Here is a 25,927-nt window from a genome sequence, read left to right as displayed (position 1 = left end):
CTAGTTGAAACACAAAATTTCTTGCTTTAACTCTCAGCACTCTTTAAGAAACTTGTTTATTGGGATTTGAAACTGCAATGATTTGGCGTTTAAAACTTTCTCATGAGCGTGATTTTTCCAGCAACAGAACTCCAGCAGCAGATTTGTTACAGTTATGCAAAACGGCATACAGTCAAATACAATTTCTTCTGGATGCATTTCGCTAATGAAATTTTAATATCATGATCGGGGGAGCCATAGATATGTAGAAGTAAAAAAGCGTTTTATACTGCTTAGCGAAAATGCCATCAGAGCTTCCAGAAGCGACCGATTATACATTAACTGGAGTACAAAAACCATACTGTTCCTTAGATATTACTAACACACTGAGTACATCAATTAAAGCAGAAAACTTCAAATACGCCAATACTTGCCCAGAGAAAGCTGTTAATGACGAACTCAGTGTCCCTTTTTCAATATGTCATTCTAAAAGAAAACAAAACTAAACTGGCCCAGATACAAATTTTCCCAAAGTGGAGTCTGGCGCATCGAATCAGAATTATCATTTTTTTTTAAATTAGAGCGATTGAGTTCGTCCTCTTCTTAGGTTCAATCAGAACTAATCCCAATTGAATTGTACCAGTGTTTACGTCCACTGTTACAAAAGGGATAAAAATGTTTATAGACAACTGTCCACCCAACAGCACTTTGAAAATATTAAAGAAGAAAAGAAAAAGTTAGAGAAGACATTCATTACAGCCTACAATTGCGCATTAAAACCAATGCACCTAACGCAGGATTAGATCCATTAGAACAGAAAACTTATAAATTATGGAAAATCACTTCAATGGCCTCACGATCTTCAAATAATATTAGAAAACTATTTGTTATAAACAAACTTAAATTTCTGGATGTTCTTTGGTTATTAGGAAAACTATTGACGGTTTTGACGGAGCGTTGAGCACTTGTATCAAGTAAATCATTTAACAGCCGGTTGATTGTTCGTTTGTATTTTGATTTCTATTAAACACATAACAGGCACAATAATGGGTCTAGTAGTATATATTTTGCGCCAAACAAATGGAAAAGAAAAATCAGAACTGATTACGGCGAGAATTTTGTGGCAGCCGCAACGTCTCATTTCACCAGCAGAATTAGAGATTTTTTTAGCACGTTGCGTCGGAAAGGAACATCAACAGCAAAAAATTGTCGAGTAAAGTTTACTTACACACGCCATGTAAAACCAAACATTGAGTTCAACCAATCACAAAGCAAAAGCTCAGCTTAACACAAATTCCACTAGCACTATTATTACAAGGGAATTGTACGCGAAAACCGCAGTTGAGATTGGAGCTAAACATAGAAATGATGCAAAACACAAGTGTTGTGAAAGTTTTCCATAGGCAGCTTCATAAAACTTTAATCGTCATCATCAGTAAATTCAAACATATCCAGACCAATATCTGCAACAATATCAAAAGATCTGGATTTCAGAAAGGGTAAACATAGCGTTCTAACAGTTTCAACGCCACCAACAGAAAATCCAAGCAAACTGTTACGTCACTAACAAATAGAGGGAACATTAGATGGCGCCAATATTCAAATTTCCACTAAATTGATGAAGATTATTTTTCTCCTTCAGCCTAATCTTTTACACAGAAAATAGAAACTTTTTTGTAGGATTTGCAATTTTTAGCGGTGAAAATACATATTTAAGCTGTGAAATTTGGTGATTTTTTGTATGTTCACCGCTTACTTTAATTATAGTCTTTGGGGGAAGGTAAATTATAACAATTCCTCCCTTATTCCTCATTACCACCTTAACTTACATCATTTTACCCCCTAAAATTATCCCATAATCTTACACCTTTTTGGCACCTTTTGTTTATGCGGTGAATTTATGTAATTTCACCAATAAGTTAAGCGGCAAATTAATGTAATTTCACCGCATTCAGCGCTTATCTCACTTAATTTTAGAAATTTTTTTAATCGTTGAATTTATGTAATTTCACTGCTAAATTCAGCGGTGACATTAGGCAATTTCACCGCAACTAGGCGATAAATTCTTTTTCATCGGATTCCTTGCCTGTTTTTTTTTTTAAAATTCGCCGTATTCACCTCTTATCTTACAAAGTTTTCCGCATTCACCACTTAGTGTGCATATTTTTTTATGACGGTGAATGACGGTGACCCTCGACCCGGGTATCAGTAATACAAACAAGAAAAAGAAAAGTCTGATTAGGATGCAGAAAACAAAACCTCAAGAGAACTCTTGAATTCTCACAAACTCTCAACCTCTTATAGAACTCATAGATTACAAAACGATCATTTATTCTTGTAATTTAGTAATTCAGAGCAACACTAACTCTCCTACAGTTTAAATAGTTTTTGTTGATTCTTTTATAACCGCTGTCAGCCTCTCAGTGGCCATAATTTAAGTGCTCTCCTTTTTACAACTCAGAGCAATTGAAATTTCCTGGGGCGTTGTCTTTTTTTTCAGATCTGTTCACACATTTTCAATTGCTCTCAAACGAAGTTTGTAGCAATTATATTAGTCCTGTCGGTCTTTTTTTATGCGATTTTCCGCTTGACCGATTTTTCGTCTGAAGGTTTTGAATTTTCGTCCTCAAAAACCGGATAAACAGGTAGCGCCCCGTGGGAACTAAGTGCTCTTAGAGCCTTTCAGCCCTGTTCCAGCTCAATCTGCTTTGGAGACTTATACTTATGGTGTGAAGGGCGTAAGAGAGGTTGAAGACACCCCCACTGTTGACCCCCTGCCCTTATTGCCTCCCCACCGCGCTGTTGCCCCCCCCCAACCCTGTCGCTCCCCGCCCTCCCTCTCCATCAGCCCCCGAAGCACCCACGACCCCCCCCCCCACCGTGGCTAAGTTCGAACAACCGATCGCTGAAAACACACAATTTTATAAAAATTTTAAAATTTTTTTAAAACTTATTGAAAATTTTTGTCATTTTTTGAGTTTTGTTCGGCCCTAGGTGTCAAGGAACTCTTCTAGGTTTTAATATTTGTTTACTGCATTGTTTCTAGTGGTAGTGGAATGGTTTCAACATTTTAACATCACGAATTTTAGCATTTTTTCGATAAAACGTGCAAATTTTTGACATTTACTTTTCATTATTCAAGATTTTACAGACCCAGGGGCCAGAAAACCTCCTTAAGGGTTTTATAATCAGTCACTGCAAATTTTTTTGGCCATTGAATAGTTTTAAAATTTTTATTAGTTTTAAAATTAAAATTTTCCAAAAGTTTGTGTCGGTTTTTAGGTTTTTCCCGCCTCAAGAGCCAAGGAGCCCACGGTTTGACCATAGGTTACTGTACAGTTTCTTATTGTAACGTAATATTTCTCAAGTTTTCAATACCACGAGTTTAAGCATTTTTTTTTTAAAAAAACTTGCAATTTTATTTCAATCTTTATGACATTTATTGTCATTATCCAGGTTTTTAGCCTAACAGAAAATCGCCCCTAGGGTTTGATAGTAAGGTACTTGAAAATTTTTTTGGCATAGATTTTTTTCAACTTTTATAACAAATTTTAGCAGTTATTCTTGCAAATTGCAATTTTTTTAAGTTTTTTTAAATTTTTATGTCATTTTTTGGTTTCTTCAGATTGTTTACCTGACGAAGAAGTCTTGCAGATTGGTTACCTGACATAACTTAAGAGAAAGTACTTTTGAAAATTTTCACTTTATTTGCAAATTTTTATATTTTGCAAATTTTTAAAATTTCAGTTTTTTATTTGATTTTTTTCACTAACAAGGATAGAAAACTTAAAAGACATTTTGACATTTTGACATTTTCTGTTTTGTTTTTTATCTGGTTAATTTTTAAAAATGGTTCTCCCAATTCACTCATAGTCCGATTTAGCTCAATTTTTTTTTAGTCACAGAAAACTCTTTGAATTCAGCTCAGGGCCTGTCCTGCTATGTTGTTTTTAATTCCTTTGACATTTTGATTACGGTTTTTGTTTTACATGTCATGATTTTTGCGTTTCACTTCTGACTTTATTTCATTCAGTGTTCGAACTGAATGAATTTTAAAATCTTTCACGCATTGAATTACGCAATGTAGTGAATACGGTCGATTTCAAAAGAGCAAAATCAAAAGAACCCTTATAAACCGATAAAACCCGGTCATTAAGTCATAGTGCATTAGGTTATCAAAGTTTATTCGAGCAATTTCTAGCTGATACTAGTATCAAGTTTACCAACCTTCAATTTAAAAGCTTTGTAAGTAAAGGTTTAGAATCTAACTGCAAATGCAAACTGAATTAGAAAAATCTGCGAAAATTGGGAAAAAACGGGTTCGCAACGGATTGTCGCTCATTCTAATATTAACTTATCCACAACAAACTTATCCACAACAATTATTTTCCTTATCACATACTTATCCACAACAATTCTTTTCCTTTTGTTTACTTTCTAAGTAAAACAGAATAATTTTTCATCAAATCAACGTGCTCATATAGATGAGTAAACCCATCGTCTATCTTTTAAAAGAAAATGATTAAATTCTGAAGTGCGAAATCGTTGTAAAAAACTATTGTTAATAGCTGCGAAGCGATAGCCGCTCTTATTGGGGACATCGTAGTTTTTTTATACAATTCAAAGAGTTTGAAGTGTATTGGAGCGATGTCTTTATTAAAAGATCTGGTCACATATATTCATAATTTCTGAATGGAAATTGGCGAAATTGATTTTGGTCACGCCGAAACAAGAAGTGGACTAGTTTTGCGGCGTAGGATTTTTGCAATCTAGTTTTAAAGTAGATTGAGAAAACTATATTCGAACAAATATTCGTTTTTCAGACGAAATTTTTTCTAAATGGTGTTCCCAATCCCTTCATTGTTCATTCTAGGCCTAGTTTTTTGTTTGAACCAAATTTCACTTTCTCGCAAGTGGTTTTTTGTTCAGATGCGGCATTTTGACGTGACTTATCTCACTCCAAAAATGACTTCTGAACTCACTTAATGAACTTTAAATTTTTTGAATATTTTCTAGTTAAAGACCAGTATCGTGCATCTAAGTAGTGCCAAACTTATATGCCCTCTTTCTTGAATATTAGAGTCTTGAGTTTTTGATTTCAAATATTAATTTTGAAAAGACTCTAATAGGGTTTTTCCTTATAGAGCGTATGTGTCTTAAAAAAATGACAGTCCGAATCTAGCCCAAAAAGTCTATTGGTATTATTAAGGACGGGTGGTCAATCTGTCTATCTTACTTCTTTAAGTGTTTCAATTCAATGGAAAGCCACAAGCATCTATCTCGGCTATTTTGGGGTAATCTGCCGGCTATGTTTCGACTTGATTTTTTCCCCGTTGTTTTAACCGTGTTGACAATGAAAATTCAAGAGCTTTGTGGTCAAGAAGAAATATCACGTGGAACTCAAATTATGGCTTAACTCCTTAGGTGTTTTTCTCTATTTTCTATTAAACTTCTTGTCGGACTCATAATAAAATTTAGAGAAAAGCAAGTCTGAATGTTATGGAAAATGCTCTTCTAGAAAGGCAGTTTACTGTGTAATTTTTCCACTCAATTTTGTAATTTGGCTAAGAAGTGTATCACGTCAATAATTTCGATTTTACTATGATGAGTTTTCACAGTCTGAATCTAACCCAAAAATCTGGTGTTCTATTGAATAACTGTTAGTCAATCTCTCTCTTTTATATCTTTAGTCGTTTCAGGTCCACGGAAGGCCACAGGCGTCTATCGTGGATATTTTTCGGCAATCTTCCGCCTAAGTTTGATGGTAATACGAACCAACTAGTACAGGGTTATATTACCAACTATATAGTTTTTTTGTTTTAAATTACTGCAAATTTAAAATAAACAAAATTGGAAATGTGGTACGCTAGGCAAAATTAAAAGTTAGTAAATTATAATAAAATTTCTACTGGCTCCGCAAATAATATTTAGAGTCGTTTTGCTTTGTTTCTTGACAATTCCCTGCTGACTCAGTGAACTTGATTTTGATACAACTTGATAAGAAGCATTCTAAATCTTGTTAAATCTTGCCGAGATCTTGACATGGTACTTGCCATGAATATATCAAGATTGATACAAACATGTAAGATCTTTGCATGGCTGTCAAGAAACATTTTGGCAAGATAACCAAGAAAGATTAACCATGACACGACAAGATATAGCAAGTTGTAAAATGTAAAAAGAACTTTTAAACAGGGTTTAGCACAAATTCATATCATTAAGCAGGAATCATCAAAATTTATAAAAAATTATCAAGAATGATCAAGTCATATCATGTGTTGTCGGAATTTCAGCTCCCGTTAGTATACTAACCAACGATTGAGCCTCATTTTTCCAGTATAATAAAAATTTTAAGTTTGTGCAAGCTCGGTATGTACATAGACCACACCTTAGACAGGACCACCAATGTGAAGGCCCTCACAAACTTCCCATTAAAAAACCTAAAAAACCTACAAAAATTAAATTACTATCATTTATATCAGGTATTGATTTCAGCAAAATTGCCTTATATGCAACTAGATATTGCAAAACATTAAAAAATGTTAAGATTTTTTAAAGTAACTTTTCCTGAACAAAGTGAAGTTAAATCTTTACCGTACCTGTTGTTAAGGTAAAGTTAAAGTCAAAGTTACTTTAACTTTATCTGAACAAAAATTGACCATGACTTCGTTAAGATAAAATTTACCCTAGCTTTAATTAGTGTGTTTAGCGCTAATAATCATATACAAGGCTTTAGCAACATCAGTCAAAGTTCAGACACTTTGATGTAGAAATTGATCCAGCAACATGAAAATTAGAAGATCATAAATTTATTTGGCATGAATCGTTCATCCCCTTATAATAAGGGACGGGATTTATGAGCCCATTTCATGACGTACAACCAGTGGGCCAAGAAGTAAAACCTGATTGATGAAATACCAGCAATTATTTTACCATTATTGATTAAAAAACGTGAAATCAAGTTTTGACTCTCTCCATTACAAACGTTTTTGTTCCCAAAAATGTTATGTCGTAAGAACAAAATCACAAAATCATAACTAAGAAAAAACCATATCTACGAGAAAAAGAACTTCAATACAGTTGAGAGTTGCTTTTCAGAACCTTGTTGTTCCCAAATCGGGGATATACTTGATATTATCATGGATTCTTACAATCTGAAATTTTATGTTTTTATTTTGGTGCTGCCTTTTTTCAAAAACTTTTGCTTTTGTTTTTTTAAATGTTAATTAGTGACACAATTTTTTATTCACGGCACCAATAAGGACAGCTGCCATTTACGTAAAAAAGATGCCGAATGTAGATACAGTTTATGTTCAGAGAACATAATGGTTTTTGTAGCTTCGAAGGAGAGTTTTAGTAAACATTAACTGAATTAATGTCTTTTACACTCAGTTGTTATTTTTCTACAGTCTGAATACTAATTCTACCATTCAAAGCTTCAAATTTTTTCTTCATAAGGTGTAATTGAAACTGTATCCTTCATTTGGTTCTTGCCTTACGTCTCTTATGTCATTGAAAGTTTCTGTTTAAAAGAAATTTCAGTGATTTTTTGAACTTATCAATTTTTTTTATTTTACTTCTCTCAACTTTTAGCTTTTTCTAGGTAAATACAAGTCAATCTTTTATTCCTATAGAATACAAACTAATTCTCTTGCGGATTTTTTAAAATAAATTGTATCCTGGTTTTGATACTACGAGTTTTCATGAAGAATATTTTGTGATTTTTGACCTTAAGTTTAATTTTAAAAAAGGCTTCAAAAATTTGTAACTGAACATTCTTTTAAAGCGCATAACATATGGTTTTAAGGACTGCGGCACTGTTCTCTGGCAGAATTTGTTAAAGTTTTTTATTTTTGCCCTCTATTTGTTGTTAATTTTTGTTGTCGTATGCCAAATATTGGGTAATTAAATGTCTCTGTGGCGTGCTATAGATTAAAAAATAACATTGATAACTGATATTGGTATATAGCTAATGGTTTTAGGGACTTTCACAATAAATTTTTTTTCGAAAAAAAACGAAATTATTCTTCAACTTATCCCATTTTCTTCTGGCTTGCATTTTTTGGTATTCTACAATGATGAATCATTTTTGTAGCCTGGCCTAAATGATGAAAGAACTTTTCAGTGTTTCATTGAACTGAACAATAATTTTTCGGTTGGTAAAACGTTTTAACGGATGTCTTCAGATCTTAGAGAAATTGTTTAAGAACTTTAAGAAATTTAGATATTTTTGAAATTTTTCTTTCGTTCTTCTTGCTTTCATTTTGAGACGTTCGTTTCACAAAGAAATTTTATGATGTTCAAAGGAGCTTCCAAAAAGATCTAATTTTGTTGCGGTTGGTTATTTTTTGGTTGGCTTTAAAACTGTGGTTTGGTAAGGTGAAATTGTTTGCGAAATTTTTTAGTTCTTCATGTATTTACTGATATTTTATAATTTTTTGAACTGGTCTCTCTCACTAATTACAGGTTCAATTAGTATTCAAAAAGATTGCGATACAAATTTTCTACACTTCAATTCAAATTGAAAATCTTCGTATTTTAAACAAAGAAAGTGGATTTTTCAGATTTGCTTATCTTATTTTTGTTAACTTGAAGCTTGACATCTTTTATGACCAGTCACTTCCCTTTTCTATTGAACTAAAATTTGCTCGGAAAAGGGCTTTTGTTCCTCAAATGCTCTTTATTGTCGGTACAACCATTTTTCATATAATATTCACGATTTTTGCATTCTCGCCCATTTTTGTAAGTTTTTTTTCTTTTCACATTATCACTATAAATGTCCGTCCTCGGCTCATTTGGAAAAAAACGCATTTAAAAATTTTTTCTTGCTTTTTTGTGAACAGTTTAATGTTTAACTGGCTGGGACATCGTTTTCTTGTAAATTTTTTCAAGCAAATTTTTTTGTGCAAATTTTCTTGTTGCCTTTATTTGTCGTTCTTTTTCTGTCGTATGACATATCCGGAATAACCAAAGGTCTCAATTGTTCTCTATTGATTGATTCATAATGTATCTAATAAGTTTGACATTAAAACTTTTCTAAAAAGCAATGTTTTATTAAACTTTTCCCCTTTTGCTCATTTCTTGTGGATTTGTTACAAAGTTGCATTGAAGTAAAGTCCCATATGAAGTAGTGGTTAATCTTCTTTAGTATAAGTTTTATCTGATGCCACTTTGATTTGGTTACTACTTTTTAAAAAAAATGGGCAATGAGTTTTGGTCCATACTAATATTTGTAATCATTTGATTTTTATCGCCAACTCTTCTAGTAATCATATTCTGGTAGTCAAAGGTCTCTTCAACCCTCTAAAGTGGATTGTTTTATTCAATTAGTAGTTTGTTGAACGATATATTGATAGGTCAATTTTTTAATCTCTTCCTCATTTGGTAGACAATTAAGTGAAAAATGTAGAATAGTGAATTTTATGTGCGAACCCACATTATCGCGCCTCCTTGTTGCATTTTAAAAACGATGCTTCCGAAAATTGACCTACCAGAATAGCATACCAGTTAACATCCTTAGTTCAGATTTTCAAATTTATCCTGCATATTATTTCTCGAGAGATAATCAAAAAGTTTGTTTGTTTTAGAAGCGGAAAGATATGTCATTGGAGAAAGATAAATTTGTGTTCGAGCTGTGTTTTGAGAAAACATTTATACTTCTCAAACAATATGAGGGTACTGCAGGTAAGTTTGGAAGTTGATTGAAAAAAGAGTCGTTTCTTCAACCCCCCCCCCCCCCCCCCCTCCTCCTCCCTCAGGAAAAAAAATTAAAGGTCTACATTCGGATTTAAGTTTTTGCACATTTGTAGCATATATGATGAAAAATTGCGTATTGCATTCTCTTTCTTCTAATCTTTAGCTTTTTGATTGAACAATCTAAAAAGCTGAATAGACGGACAGCTGACTCAAACCAAGAGTTGTAATGATTAAAAAAGGAAACAACTTAGGGCAAGTTTGCTCGAATCACCTACTGTTCTGTCCGAAAAATTTTTTCTATCGAAAGACCTGAAACAGTTTCATAAAACCACAGTATGTTAACCTGAGTTAAAAAAGAAAACTAAGTAACGCGCGAAAACGAGATACAAAAATCATTATCCACAATTAAAAGATCTTGCTGACATAAAATGACATCTTGAAGTAAGTAGATATTGGTTTTAAATATTGTGGGGAAAAATTATCAAAACTGTGGGGAAAGGCTATGAAATTGAGTAAACAGTTCTGAAATGTAAAGCACGCGTTTCGTTTATTTATATTGTTTTTTATAGAGTGGCATTTTTAGATACTACCCAAGCCGAGGCGTTCAGACCAATTTGATCTTTGATTAGACCATCTTCGATGCGGACACCTGCGCATTGTTCGCTCGAATTACCCCGCCTAGAAAGTCTTCGAGCGCACTTTAGCCTGGAGAGAGATCTGCAACTTGTCTGATCAGAAGCGGTTTCGAGCACACACTAGTCTGATCTCGAGTGTAATTAAGTATGATCGGAAACCATTTCGAGCACAACTTTTACTTTTTTTCTTTTCTCACTGAGAGATGTTGGCGCTGCCAAGAAGCTCTAATACAGCAACCTTATGATCAAAGAATCAACTAGGGTGTGATGATATTGATCAGAACCAAGAGGTACAGCTGATAGCAAATACAGATAACTTTTGGTAATAATTTTGATTAAAACTAGTTCAAATTTTTTTTATGGAAAGGTGTCTAAGTTCATCTATACACTCAGATACAGCACCAATGACGTATAAAAACTATTTTCTCAACATTTTCTTAGGATAGCATTTTCCGTATTTCAAAATACAAGATATTAAGATATTTAGTCATGCTTAAAACCATTGTCTGATCAGACTTTTTTGAGAGTAATTAATAGCCGCGAAGCGATAGCGGCTATTAATGGGGACATCGTTGTTTTTTACAATTCAAAGAATTTGAATTGTACTGGAGCGATGTCTTTTTTATAAGATCTGGTCATACATATTCATAATTTCTGAATCGAAATTGGAGAAATTCATTTTGGTCACGCCGAAAAAAGAAGTGGAGTACAAAAGGGAGTAGTTTTGCGGCGTAGGATTTTTGCACTCTAGTTTTAAAGTAGAGTGAGAAAACTGTGTTCGAACAAAAATTCGTTTTTCAGACCGCATTTTTTCTAAATGGTGTTCTCAATCCCTTCATTGTTGATTCTAGGCCTAGTTTTTTGTTTTAACCAGATTTCTCTTTCACGCTAGTGGTTTTTTGTTCAGATGCGGCATTTTGAGTTTCATTTTGTTTTTTCTTTTATTTTTTATCTGATTTTCTGTGAAATGGTTTTCCGAACTCACTCATAGTCCGTTTTAAGTTTAGTTTATTGTTTAGTCAATGAAAATTTTGAATTGTTGGTCAAGAATTTCATTGTTTGTTTTTTAATTCGTCGTTTTAATCAATGATTCTTGCAACCATTGAAGTTTTCAGTTTCAGTGACTTCTACTGCTTTGCAGTTGACGTTTGTGTGCGTGACGTCATTGGTTCTGCTTTTACGTCATTTGCGTGAATTACCTCATTTCAAAAAAATGATGTCTGAACTCACTTATTGAACTTTAAATTTTATGAAATTTATTAGTTAATAGTGTGCATCTAAGTAGTCCCAAACTTATATGCCCTAATACTTGATTATTAGTCTTGAGTTTTTGATTTTGAATATCAGTTTTGAAAAACCTCTTTTAGATCGTATGTGTCATAAAATTGACAGTTCGATTATAACCCCAAAAGTGTAGAGATGTATTAAAGGACTGGTGTTCGATCTGTCTATATTTTTCCGTCAGTTGTCTCAATTCATGGAAGGCCTCAGGCCTCTATCGTGGCTATTTTCCGGCAATCTGCCAGCTATGTTTGAGTCTGATCAGAGACGATTTCGAGCGCGCTTTGAGTGCATGCGGAGTTTCGAGCGCACGATGGTGTGATCAGAGGTCACTTCGGTATGCGTCCGTCTAATCTGAGGCCCCGTTTGTCTGGAGTTCTCATCAGAGGCAATTTCGGTCTTCGGCAGCAACATCTTGACAGCAACTAGAAGGAAGTTTTTTTGGAACAATAAACTGCTAAGAGTAGTAATCTATTATTAATACCTGTAGCACATAAATCATAATTTCACTATCAAGCTCACTTTCATCTGAAGAATATCACTCTTTTTTGTTAAAATCTCGAATCTGCTTTTAATGGTTCAAATATTCTTGTCCGTTTTTTGGTTCATAAAAAACATAACCGACTAAACGTCCGAAGAATTGCTCTTGAACGACTAGTGGGACTAAGAAGTTCTATAGTGGGCTTCAAATAACCACATTAGATGTTAACATATACCACTATTAAGATTTAAAGTAAAAAATGACACCAGTTTCGGCGCACTTTTCATTTGACTTTTAGTATTAAATTGCTGCCAATTGAGTTCAGCTGCTTGAAATCGTGATTGAGAGGGAATTTTAGATCACGCGAAATGCAAAAAGTCAAGGGCGCAAAAGTCACTCGAAAAGTCAAAATTGTCAAGCAAAAATTTTGCATAAAAAAGACACACACGTTTACAATAATTGCTATGAACTACGTTCAAGAGCAATTAAAAACAAAACTAGTGATGTCATTTAGACGTGTCAAAGTTTCATTTCAATTTATTCTATACCATAGTTTTGGATTTCTAAACGAAATCAAAACTTACTCAGTTGTGGGGGCGGGGTTCCCCATGTTGCCCGGGCCGAGGTTTTAAATGGGGAACAGAGTGAAAAGAGTGTAAAAATAAAAAAAATACCCTCATTGAGTTTGCAGTTTGAATTTGGCTATAGTGGTGTTTATTTAAGATTGTAATCTCTTATCAGTCCACCCTAAATTACACTCTTCGCAAAGAGTGTACAAAGAGTGGAGAAAAGAGTGTAAAAACAGTGTAATTTTTTTAAAATTACACTCTTGCACTGTTTTCCCTGTTTAATAGGAGTGGAAAACGCATTACAACATAATCCCCGCTAATTAGGGTTGGATCAAGGGTGAAACCTCGTCCCGGGTGTATATTTTAAACTGGTATAATTTCATGATTGACCAAAATGGTGAAAACTAAAACAGTTTAGAAAATTTTTTACATTCCTGAAAAGTAGGACAATATTTTTGTTTATGTGATTTTGTTTTTGACAGAACAAACGGAGTGCAGAGATTTCGTGCCCCCAACAGATTGCTCAGGTACTCCTCCTTTCTCTCCTTTTCAGTTTTCCCTAGCCCAGATCCCCTATCATACCATCCAACGTTTTTCAAGTCACCCAGACCCTGTAATTATGATTGGAGCAGCGTGCAATCAAGAAACAGAACCGCAGCCTAGTATGTGAAAGTATTTAAGCTGAGCTCGCATTTTCAAGAATACTCCAGATGTCAGCTTTTATTTTCTTTTAACTTTCAAAGAATTAGTTTTGGTCGAGCCGAAACAAGAAATTGGCCAAAAAAGTGACTGATTTTACGATAAGAACTATTATCAATCTAACAATAAATTAGAGAGAAAAAGGTGTCTGAACAGGAATTCGCTTTCTCGGATATAGTTTGTTTTTGTTACCTGAGCCAGTTCGACTTCTGTTTTAATAATTTTTCGAGTTTGCAATAGAATTTTTTTCTTAACGGTTTTTCAATTTCATTCAAAGTAGGTTCTAGTTTTTATTAAGTCAATGAAGAATCTTCGAATTGTCAATCAGGACTTGTCCTACTGTTTATATTTTGTCGTCAAAGTTTTTATTACCACAAAAATGAGACGCCACGCTCACTTCAAATCACTTTTTGGTCGTTCATTCTTTCATGGGATTTTTCAATTCATTGAGTGCGTGACTTCATTTTACAATTTAGTGGAGCGAGTTTTTTATACGAGAGAATAAATTTTTAGTCACTTACGACTTACTTTACTTAACGAAAAGAATTTCCCACTCTTAAATTGTCTTTATTCTTTATAGTTCGATGAGTTAAGGTCAAATAAGAATGCCTCAATATAACTGAAGGTTATTTGACCTTATAGAAACAAGAACTATTATGCTCGTCAAAGTGAGACACCTCGGTTTTTTCCTCTTTTCTTCGATTTTCTTTTTGGCAATTTGAGACTACAAGTCTACTGGAACTATTTTTGGCAATCTGCAAGCTATGTTTTTTTGGATCTCTTCCATTTGTGCCGCCCAGCTTTGTAAGTCCATATTATTTGCACTCTCCCCCAGCATCCAGTGCCACATTTTTGAATGTGGCACGTGCTCAGTATCGGGGGGGGGGGGGGGTGGGGCACAAAGGAAAAAGATCCGTTTTTTCTTATGTTTAGCTATTAAGATGGACCAAGTCAGAATCAGCGTTGACAAGTACATGCCGGATAAAAATAATGGGCCAGGCAATCTGCAGTGCACGGTAAAGGATGTTTCTCAAACGAGAGGTCAGTTATACTTTTCTAATTTTCACATGATTGCTGCTGTTTTTCCACAGGTCTCTTTACACGGATCAAAATCGTATGAAATTGAAGCATAATTATTCGCTTAAATTAAAAAGAAATTCTGAGACATAGTTTCTAAAAAAATTGTTCTAAAAACAGGCAAAAATGGCAATCTTAATTTTCCGACATTACAAAAGACAGTGGATGCATTATAAATGCCACTTTGTTTTGGATGTTTAAAATTATTTCTGGAACATTTCTGAAACATATACTGTACCTCAAATACCCCCAAAACAGTTCTGCATAAAAAATAAATACCCCCAACGTTTACTAAGCCCCCCCACGGCTAGCCATGACGGGGGTGGGGGTAAACGATGGCGGTATTTATTTGTTATGCAGTGCTATTTTGGCTGTATATGAGAAGTACATTTGTTTCAGTAAATAACACTGGTTTGGTGTTCCCGTACCGAACCCCCAGAGCCCATGAGGCCTGATTCAGAAAAAAATCAGGGAAGGCCCCAGGCCTGAGTCAGAGTCTGATCAAGTCAAATACAAGGCTGCTAAGAGAACACTCCAGAGTGGATCTTCGAGGTTTCTATTGAAAGGAAAAAGTCAAGACTTGGGGTCTCTGCCCAGAGAAATCCGAAGTCTTGGGTCTATCTGCCAAGAGAAGGTCCAAGTCTTGGTTCACTCTGTGAAGAGCACAACCAAGACTTGGTGACCTCTTGGCAGGCAAGACACAAGACTTGGGATTTCTCTTGGCAGAAAGGATCCAAGACTTGATTTTTCTGAACAGGGTTAGAGTGGTGCATTTTTCTAGGTTCATGGGCACTTTTAACATAAGTTTGAGTACCTTATTGTACAAATAAACTACCAATTAAGATTATGAATGCTATTAATACTATTTTTGGTGGCTCTTGGTAAGGTATAGTCACATTTTCAGGGCCAAAGAGGTCCTTAAAAATAGAAATTCAGTATTCAATGTTGAAGAGAAATGAAGATGGTTTTTTTAGCTACAGCTAAAAAAACGCATAAAATTACCATTTTGGGATCTAACCACCAGTTGTGGAGGCGGAACAGACAGTTTTATGTGTGAAACAGTCAAAATTTTTATTTGTTTCGCCTAACCCGCAAACGTTTCGTTTTTCTTTTGAACTTCAATTTACAGTTAATCTTTTTTGAGACCTAATACATAAGCATGGGTCTTATTTAGAAATAAAACACTGTTTTTATTTCTGTTATGGGGATATTTTCTAAATCAGTGAACGTCAAGAGAAGAAACCGATTCTAGACTTGGAAGAGAAACCCAAGACTTGGATTTTCTCTGCCCAGAGAGTTCTTAAGTCTTGGGTTGAAGTTCACGAATTTCACCTGCAAAGGATTTTTTTGACAGAAAACGTGTAATTGGATGCCAAATTTGTAAGAGAGTTGCCCTCATTAAACTAAAAACATCGGATCTTCATGATGTCAACCTTAATCTGCTCAGAGAAACCCAAGACTTGGGTTCTGGGCTGCCCAGAAAAACCCAAGTCTTGGCCTTTCTCTGCTCAGAAAAGTCTCTATTTTTGGCTCCACTATTCAAGTCTTGGCATCTCTCTGCCAAGACTTGGCCTCTGGAAAATCTCTGAATCAGGCCTGATGGGCTCTGGGGGTTTGGTACGGGTTACTATACCATATTGGGGGATGGGCTATAATGGGAAAGATCTTACTAAGGCACCCAAATTTTCGCAAGCAAATCAAAATCTTGCTCTTCTTGTCATTATATATCAAGCTTCGTTTCATAAGATCCCTCACAGTTGTTCATGTCGGATTGCTTCTAAAATGGAAGAAGAGGGAAATAAATATCAATTGAAATTAAGAAGGGCAATGATTACTTGAGTTCCTCAGGTTGGAATGTTTTTATGGTTTTCGTTATTTATTTCTGTTTGTTTATTGTTTACTTTTTGAATCCGCTCAACAATTGCAGCATGCTGAGAGCTTCATCGCCACCTAAACAGAGGACGTCATAATTTATGACGCAATAATTCATGATGCAATAATTAAAGTAACAAAAAACTCTAGATAATAAATCAATGAAGATCAAATTACTGCCAAGACAATTTTGATGCAATTATTTCACAATTCTCAGAATAAAAAGGTTGGAAACTAAGTCTGAATTTGGTGTTCTTTTGGCCAGTTTTGCTAATCTATGTTAAATTTTTGAGGGTCTAAAATACCCAATATGTCAACCACTCAAAATTATCAGAAGAATTTGAATAACGACGCAGTCCACAATCAAACAGTTTATAATCTGATTGCTATCTTTGGTCACGCCTCAGAGGCTCACATAACGTGACATGAATTTATCACGACATAACAAAAGAAAAAAGTTAGACAACGCATGCTTGAAAAGATGAATGCTATTTTCTAATCCGACTATTGAACGTAAAGATCATAAAAATGGAATACTGGTTTTTGGCGCTGATAAAACATCGCAAGAATCTATGTGCAAGAATTTTCATAATGGCTTATTCACATCCAGCTATATGAATTACAGTTTCATAAACCCGATCCAGAAAATTTAATTATTTGATACCGTAAAAAAGTTGCTATGAAAAAAGCCGATACAAAACTAAAAAAATGTATGTGAAAACAAACATACCTCCTGCAATTACTCCGCTGTCTTCGATGCTCCTGAAAATATGGCACAATTTGAAGGATGAATTGAACTGTCGATAAAAAAGTTTCTTGTACTTGAAAGTTGAATTCATGTTATAAAAACCAGTTTTTTCGATGTACATTCGTAGTTGCGAAAATTTATCTATTTTCTGAAAAACTACTTGCGTCAGCAGAAAGTCTGTCTCAGAAAAAAAAATTGTTGAAATATGTGCTGAATGTGAGATTTTAACTGTTAAAATATTAATTGATACTTTGTTTAGTCGCGATTATGAAGTTCATGCCAATGATTCCTGGCAGCTTTTAGCGCACTTACATTTATTGTTCCGACCCCGCATTGTTCCGATCTATATGCTCAACTGATTTTTTTTTGTAGAGTAAATTTTGGTTGATCCATATTTTTATCGTAGTCAGTTTTGAGTAGTATCAATAGAAGGTGAAAAAAAAGCATTCTCAAATGTTATGTCTTTTTCGAGGACTTAACGAAGTTGTTTTTTGTGGACGTTTCATTTTTCACACTGATTTTGCTCACATTTCTTGAACTCACTAAATGTTTTTGATTAATCATTTTGTGTCACGGCCATTTGACGCCTATTTGGTCTTGTTGTGACTTTCCACGGTGAAGTAAAATAAATGTGTTGATTTTGTTTTAAAGATGATTGTAAAAACCAGTTTCACAGAAGTTTTTCAAATCTACATTCAAAGTTCTGAAACATTACTTGTTCGCTGAAAATTGGTTTGTTCTGTTTAGTCGATTTTTTTTTCGATTGATAGCTCTTGCTGCGAGATGCAGAACTGGAATCAAAGTCAATCTCTTAAAAAAATTTACAAACCAGTACTTTTCACAATAATACCTCTAATAGCAGAAAAAGTTCTGTGCGTTTGTTTCACAGGGAGTTGTATGGTACTGTCTCAATTATTCTGCAGCAATTAATGATTTTGTTGAAATTGAGGCTATTAGTTTTCTTTTAAAAAATTTACTTTTTTCATTGTTTTATTGTTACTGAGTCTCAATACTGAGATTTCTCACGGAAATTCTCATTAAATCTAAATGAATGCAAGGAAGTGCCCTGATTATTTTTGCTTTCAGTAATTTGAAAATGTTTGTTTTATCGAAAAACATAATCAATTTTTCAGTTTTCACTTTGTTTTTTTTTCTGTAATTTTGCCACAGTGTGAGTAAAGAAAGCTCTCACTGATTTCAGAAGTGGAATAAAAATAATTTATCAAAGGCTATAGTTCATAGCATGTGGTTTTTATGACTGGACACAAATCAAATTAAAAAAAGGAAACAAAAAAAGAGCTTGGTAAAAGCCTAGGCCAAACTTGAAATACTTCATTTACCGGTCAGCTCATGGTTATATACCTTGGGTGACATCTAACTGAATTTGCCTTCTAAGCTTAGGTTTATCAGAGAGTACCGATATCAATTTTTTCTCAAAATTTGCACTCACTTTTAAATTTAATTTGAGCTCATAGAGTTTAGTAGAAAATGAATGTGAGAGATTAGGAATCATGATTAGTAGTTTATTTGTAACCTGATCAATTTTAGATTTTGAACATTTCTTTGAAAGGGGTGTAGATGTTGACTACTGCATCTCATTTTTTGTTTCCAAAGATCTGTTCCTTACTTAGTTGAATTGTTTTTGTTTTTTGAATTAGATCGCATTTGATTTGATTTAGAGTTCGTCGTTCCATATTTAGTGTTCAATCCGGTGAAATGAAGCAGAATGATCTGATGTTATTGACTTTTTCATGTATACACGTATCTCCGTTTTAGGAATCCATCATCATACACAATCTGAACAAATGAGTCTTACCAATGTGATGTTTGTCTTAACTGTGCTTAGATGCTGTTGTCTGAACCTGCCTGTGAGCAACCAATGGTATTGTTTGCTTTGAAAATACGTGGTTCGTTAAGAAAATGATAATTTGTTTGTTCCTATTTTTTGTGCTTTTACTACATCTTAATACTGAGAGGTCACTGATGGCTTAATGATTCCGATGTCTAGAAAGACCATATAATGTTTTTTTTGTGTAATTAATGGCGCTGATTACTTTGAAACTGTTTATATTCTTTTCATTAGGTTGATTATAGTCTGAGTGATGATAAATTGATTTTTCTAGTGGCATAAAGGACGCTTATGAATGCTAGAATTAATTGCCAAAAGTTTTTTTGACTGACACTTTTTCAAAATATTAAAGATTTCTGAGTTCTTAGTGTTTTTATTGTTTTTTTGCTGTCTTTCTCTTCAATCTCACGCATAAGTCTCTTCAAAATCAAAAAGACACGATGTCTGAAGCTGAATTTTTTTTTGAGTTTGTGACTAATCTTCAATTTGAAACTAAAACGCCGTTCATTTTTGCAGCAATTCGGAGAATTTCTGCGTTTTGTCTGTATTTGTGTTTTCTATTTTGTTTTTCGTCATAGTTTTTCTAATTCGTTTCAATATAGTGGGACTTATCATTTATTTTGAAGGCTTAAAAGTAAAATTGGTTTTCTCAAGAGGCACAATTGAAACTGCTGATAGTGTTCATTCAACAACAATTGATTTTTTAAAGTTTTTTATTAGAATAATAACAGTTATTGAAAAAAATGTTGCCTTTCAAGATTGACATTTGGACTCAAAAATGGTCTCATTATCAAGATTCATAACTGCTCTATATTTACGTTATGTGAACGTTTTAGTTTTTCGCTACTTTCTTTGGGGTTGTAATTTGCTGGCATTAAAATTTTTTCAAATAAACTGGAGTTTTATCTAGTATGATTTTTGTATTTATTTCTGTATAAATTCTTTATATTAATTGATTAAACAATTTGCTTGAGCAGCTTTTTAATAGAATTCACGGGCAAACATGAAATGCATCAATTGTGATCTACATCTTAGTTATATAGCTTGTGTAAACTCTATTTGAGTTTGAAATGATTTTGTTTTATCAATTTATAAGTCTAATTTAGTGCAAAGGCCATTGTTTTTACTTCTGGTCTTTTTTATTTTTGGGCTTTTTTTGGTTTTGTTGGTAAAATTAGTTGTTCACTTGATAAAATTCCTTTTTTTGTACTTTAAAAACTCCATTAGTGTTGATTTCATGTCTGTTCTTTTTTTTATTCGTGTGTTCATTCTAGTAAAAACAAAAAGATCTCACTGGTTTTAACCCCTTTTTATGTATATGCCTGTTCGTTTTAAAAAAAATCTTTCAAAGTTAGGAAAACAAAATTTGAACTAGCAGTCCTCTTCAATTGGTACTGAGACAATATTTTGGATGAGCTGAGTCGGAACATTTTTTTCCATCTCATATTAGCGAGTTTTCTTTCACTTCATAGAATTTGCATTTTATAGAGTCGCGTATCCATTTATGCACAAAAAGCAGTATTTTACAGTATTTTTTTCATTCTGTCTTCACATAAAAACTCGAAACCATTGTTTCAAATTTTGACAAGCTTATCTAATTAAAGTTGTAATCTATGCACAACGATTAACTATTCCATATTTTACACCAACTATCGGTTATTGGTTCTATTCACGTGATGCATTTCAGATGCTCGTTCATGGTGAACTTGGACTAAAGGTATACAGGAATGTATAGTCTTGACTTATAGTCATTTTTGGAGACAAAATTATTTTTAATAGCCGCACAGCGATAGCTGGGGCTATTATTGGCCTTCTCTTGGTTTTTTACGACTCGAAGAGGAGTATTGGTTTTCTTCAGGTTTTTTTTTTACCGGAAGTACTATTCGTTCAGACGCTGTTTTGACCTAAAAGCGTAAGTGAGTTAAATTGCCGTTTGAACTAATTTTTTCTGAGCGAGAGAAGTTCTTTGATCATGTGCTGCGTTTAGTGAATGACTTTTTGACTTTAAAAAGTAGTTTTTGACTGAATGGCACATATTTCGTCTAAATGGCCCAATTTTTTTGCTTGTAACTTGGTTTTTTGTAGAAATTATTTTTATTCGATGCTATATTGAAATTTCAACCTTGGAAATTGATACCACTGTGTTTTGTGGAGCCTGAAGATTGCGTTTCAAGTTCAAAATTGGCACATATTTCTTGATTTTTTTGTTAATTTTTGTTTTTTTTTCTATTAATTTTGTCATTTTGGATCTTTTTGCCGTCTGTTTGTCAAAAATCAGTTTATATGGCAACTTCTTTTTGAAAATTCATATACTCAACGCCTCTTTCTACCTCGATATAATTTTGTTTTGCATAGTTGTACATATGTGCTAATCCGATTTTGGTAGTTTTTTCCGATTTTTGCCAGTTTTTTGGTTTCTAATTTGGTTTTACTGACTAGAAATAGTCTTTTTGTGCAAGATGAGGGGTTTCAATTTCGTTTCAATAAAAGGTCAATCATTTTTTGGCGTTAAGTTTTTGATAAACAGTTTTTTCATAAATGCAGTCTTAAAAGTTTTTTTGACCATTCGAAATGTATCAATGTTTCGTATGTTTGAATTCTGCTTTTTCCTATTTTTTGTTCTCTTCAGGAGGATAGATTTTTGTATCGGATGACTAGTTATCTTTTCTATGCCTCGAATGCTGAACAATGAAATGCATTTGTTGTTCTTGATTTTTTTACTTTGATTGTCAAATTTCAAAAATCAAGAATGTCTTTCTGTTACGGTGTTCCTTACATTGTGCCTATATTCTCCACATTCTAGTTAGTATCATTCTAGCTTTGTTGTGGCACATACATTTTTTCGTTATATTAATTTTTTTCAGTTGTTAAAAAATTGAATGATTTCAGCCTTTTCTTAGATTTTCGTCATTTCTTTGGTTTGCAATTGATTTCCTTCAACATATGGCAATACTGAGAGTTTGCTAGCAAGTTTTTTCCAAAATGTCCAACTATTACTTTTTAGTGCAACTTTCCTCCGGCCTTGGTATTAATTTAAACGATTTTTTGTCTTTGATTATTCTTCTGCTGCTTGTGTCTTTTCTATGATCAATTTAATTTTTGAATTAGTGTGAAATCATGATATCTCGCATATGTACAACAAGTAAGAAGTATGTGCTGTGTTTGGTGTTAAGTGCAGTGATTAGTAGTGTATTTTTAGTAGTTTTCTATTTCTTAAAATTGAGCATTCTTTTTTGAAAAGATTTAACTTCATTTCTAATATTATTACCTGCCGTTTGCTTTCCCGATCTTTGAGTTTAGAATCGTGAATTATTTGGGGGCAATTGATAGCCTTGTCAGCATTTTCAGCGTTGATAGCTTTGTCAGCATTTTCAGCGTATCAGTATTTTGACCATCTTAATTGTTTCGGATTTTTTAACGTTACGAAACGTTTTCAATATTATAAAATTTTGCTGCATTTTGTTTCTCTTGGTAACAGTGGTTTAAGTTTCACCAATGTTTAGATCAGACCGCGGGAGATAATGAGTTGATGGTTTAAAACAAAAGGTAATGGCTTCCGCTGCAATTACGGTTTTGTATGTGAAGTTTTGACGCTTCGAGTCGGTTCCGGAATTCTTCCGGCTATGTTTTTTTATTTCGTCGTCATGATTTTTGTTACGACCATATGACGTCACAGCCACTTTTTGTTCATTCGTTCATGCAATTTCAACTGAATTGCATGTATGACGTCATTTTTCGCTCTTAGTGGTGCAAGTTTTTGTTCATGCGCGTGATTAAATTTTTGATCACACTTGACTTACCTCACTTTCAAAAATGAATTCCTGACTTTGAAATTGACTTTTATTTACTTTAATTCAAAGAGATAAGGCCACATGGACGTGTGTCACTCAAAATGAAAGTTATTTGAGATCAGCTAATAGAGGCACTAATTACACATACAGATTTTTAATTAAAATTTAACAGATCAGCCTTCAATGAGAAGACGAATTTTTTTGGTCTGTCTTTTTTACTGTTTTTTTAGACTGCCGATCTAACGAATCTATTGCGGCTATTTTCTGGCAATCTGCCAGCTATGTTTTTTTTTGTGGAGAAGTAATATTAGATTTACTAGATTAATTTAGAATTACTAGATTAAGACACGTTTGCAACTGAAGAAAGTAAAATTTAATAAGAAGGTGTGATCAAAAGAAAAAAGAACTTTCACTTAGTGTGACCCCCTACCCCCCGCCGCCTTTTGTTTTTCTAAACTTTTGAAGCCTATCGACTAGCAGGAGAGTTTTGTGTCAATATGAGAACTACAAATTGCTATAAATATATTGTATAGTTGCGACATTTTGGAGTTCTCATATTGAAACATGTTGTGTGTGTGTGTGTATGCGCGCACGCGCGCGCGCGCGCGCGTGTGTGTGTGTGTGTATGTGTGTGTGTGTATGCGTGTGTGTGTGTGTGTGTGTGTGTGTGTGTGTGTGTGTGTGTGTGTGTGCATGTATGTGTGTGTGTGTGTGTGTGTGTGTGTGTGTGTGTGTGTGCGTGTGTGTGTGTGTGTGTGTGTGTGTTGTGGGTTCTTTTGATTACGTCTGTACATTGCCCATAAAAATACCGTGATCAAAATCGCCTATGAAAAATCTTCACACGGCTTCAATTGCGGAAACTCTACTAGTTTTAGTCAGTCCCCCCACTATACTATTTGGGTCTTTTCATAAGTCGAAGCCTAAACCTGAGATTTTTTCTTTTCTATACAAGAACTTACATCTCGGTGAGTTTTGTCATGAGAATCATGAAGCCCATGCAACTCAACTGAAGGAACAACAGACTCAACATGAGAATGGAGGTCAAGTTCTTCTCTTTCCTGTCGTGTGCTTGTTCAACAGTTTCAATCACATCGTCCAGAGTCTGGTTCTCATACGTCAGCACTTTCTTCCCCATCTTCCTGTCAATGTAATGTCAACACCTGGTCTGTTTCTGAAGTTTTGTTTTGTGCAGATAGTCTCCTCTGAAACAGGCTTTACAGTTTCTATACTTTGGACTTTGGGTTATAAATCGTGATTATTTGAGCTTCTTTTGCCCAGTTCATTGTTAATAGATCTGAGTCTATTACTGGAGACTATAACTGGCCGCAGCTTAATAGCCGCTGTCATCTCAGTTGGCTATTTTTGCGCGTCACACAAAATTAATTTGTTTCATTTAACCCAATTTTGCCAATTTTTCGATTTTGTGCGTCTCGTTTAGCCTAGTTTCATGCTACTCTTTTAAACAGCAGCAGATAAGCAAAGCGGAACTTTTCCGCTAGCCCCCCCCCCCCCCCACCAGCCCTATATAGCCGAAATTTAGGCACTCCCAAAAAATTAATTTTTTGCTCCCTTCTGAAAAGGTTATTTAGTTCCATAATATTGTTCATGGTATAATACATCAATTCAACTATGTACATCAATACATCAAATCAACTAAAGCAATAAGAACAAATTTCCGATCGATTTTTACATTTTATGCAGTGACTTATTACTGTACACATATTATTTTCAAACCTCCGCTCTAGTAGTATTTTCTAAATGCCTATTCACACGTATGCATGCTTAATAATTCAAATGAATGCATAATGTTTGAACGTATACACATGGGAGTACCTTATTTACTTGGGGTGCTAGCGGAAAAGCCCAGCAAAGAAATCTAAAATAAACCGGAGGAAACTAAGGATGGCTATCTTGTATGATTTGTTAATAGCCGCCGTCAGTCTCTCAAAGGTTACTTTAAAGGCGCTCTCTTTTTTACAATGCAAAGAATTAGGATTGCATTGCTGATCTGTCATTATTTCATGACTTTTCTTTCAAAACAAGATAAACAACTAAAGCCAATTGGGCGTTAAGTTCATTTGAGTCCTTACACCGGCTTTACAGTATTAAATTTTAGTAAACAGCAATAAAATTTAGAATTATTTGTAAATAAAATACACAATTATAGTCCAATCAACTTTTTTCAACCATTAGACACCAAGCAATCTTTTAATGGCGTGCTCTTTGGGCAAAATATTTGAAATTTACCAACAAATTTACGTCAAGAAATTTATCAACATTTTATTACTATTGCCATATATTTTTTGAAAATATTACATTTCTCCTCGTTCTTGCCTCTGTATTATACGTCCAACCAGTCCTCCGTTGAACTACCATTTTGCTTTTAGTGGGTTTTGCAGTGATTGAAATCTTTTTTGGTCTTATGTGTCAAAATTTGGACAAATTAGCAATGATTTTGCATTTTTTTTTCAAAATTTTAAAATTTTTGTCTTTTTTGTGTATCTGAGCTCTAGTGGTCAGATAAACCTCTTTGAAAAAAACGAAGGCTGGTTTCTGCATCAATTTTAGCAACACAATTTAGTTCCTGAAAACATGAATACCAACAATCATCAGTTAACCTTTAGTTTTTTGCTGAGTTTGAATTTTATTTATAGGTTTATTTTTTGACTGCTTGTGCTCTTCGCCTATAAATCAGTCCATAAAAATTTGCTAGAAGCAAACAATGTTCTGTTCTCAATTGTTTTTTTAAATAAGTATTGGGTAGAACACACAAAGAAACCGAAAAAGCAACTTGAATTCCAAATCACTAAACAAAATCGAAATAATTGGGTCAAACCCTCAAAAGACGGGCACTAATACAAAATGTTCAAGTCTTTAATTGGTGATTTAATTTATCAAAGTTTCTGATAGTTGCTATTTGGTCTGGTATTAAGGTTACTGTACTCCTCATACTGATCCAATCTAACGCAACTGCGAGCCAATTTGGAACATTTTTGACAAGTTGAAAAATTTGAAGTAATCACCCAGGTTTAGACTTCGACTTATGAAAAGACCATGCTCGACAGAACAGTGGCATGAAAAGACCATGCTAGACTTAAACAGCCCATGATAAGAATTTTGCTGGACCTAGTCGTTCAACTAGACTTTGGCTGGACCACAATTTTTGATGCTGGACTTTAGCTCGACCCAAATATGTTGCTCGGCATTAGCTCGACCCAAAATGTTCTTGCTGGACCCATAAAATTTACAT

The 25,927-nt window shown here is 34.0% G+C and overlaps 1 protein-coding gene across 1 annotated transcript in view; it reads left to right on the top strand.

The window, feature by feature from the left end:
* Positions 1-25,927, top strand: part of LOC142344558 (uncharacterized) — a 65,806-nt gene that overhangs the window by 4,382 nt on the left and 35,497 nt on the right. Inside the window, exons 2-4 of the mRNA XM_075396324.1 lie at positions 9,567-9,663; positions 13,124-13,168; positions 14,274-14,381. Of these exons, the coding sequence (XP_075252439.1) occupies positions 9,579-9,663; positions 13,124-13,168; positions 14,274-14,381 (238 nt within the window). The 5' untranslated portion in view covers positions 9,567-9,578. The remainder of the gene's footprint in view (positions 1-9,566; positions 9,664-13,123; positions 13,169-14,273; positions 14,382-25,927) is intronic.

Source organism: Convolutriloba macropyga, chromosome 1, assembly GCF_964194025.1.
Source record: "Convolutriloba macropyga chromosome 1, txConMacr16.3, whole genome shotgun sequence".
NCBI classification, from domain to species: domain Eukaryota; kingdom Metazoa; phylum Xenacoelomorpha; order Acoela; family Convolutidae; genus Convolutriloba; species Convolutriloba macropyga.
This window is presented reverse-complemented; position numbering and strand designations above follow the sequence as displayed.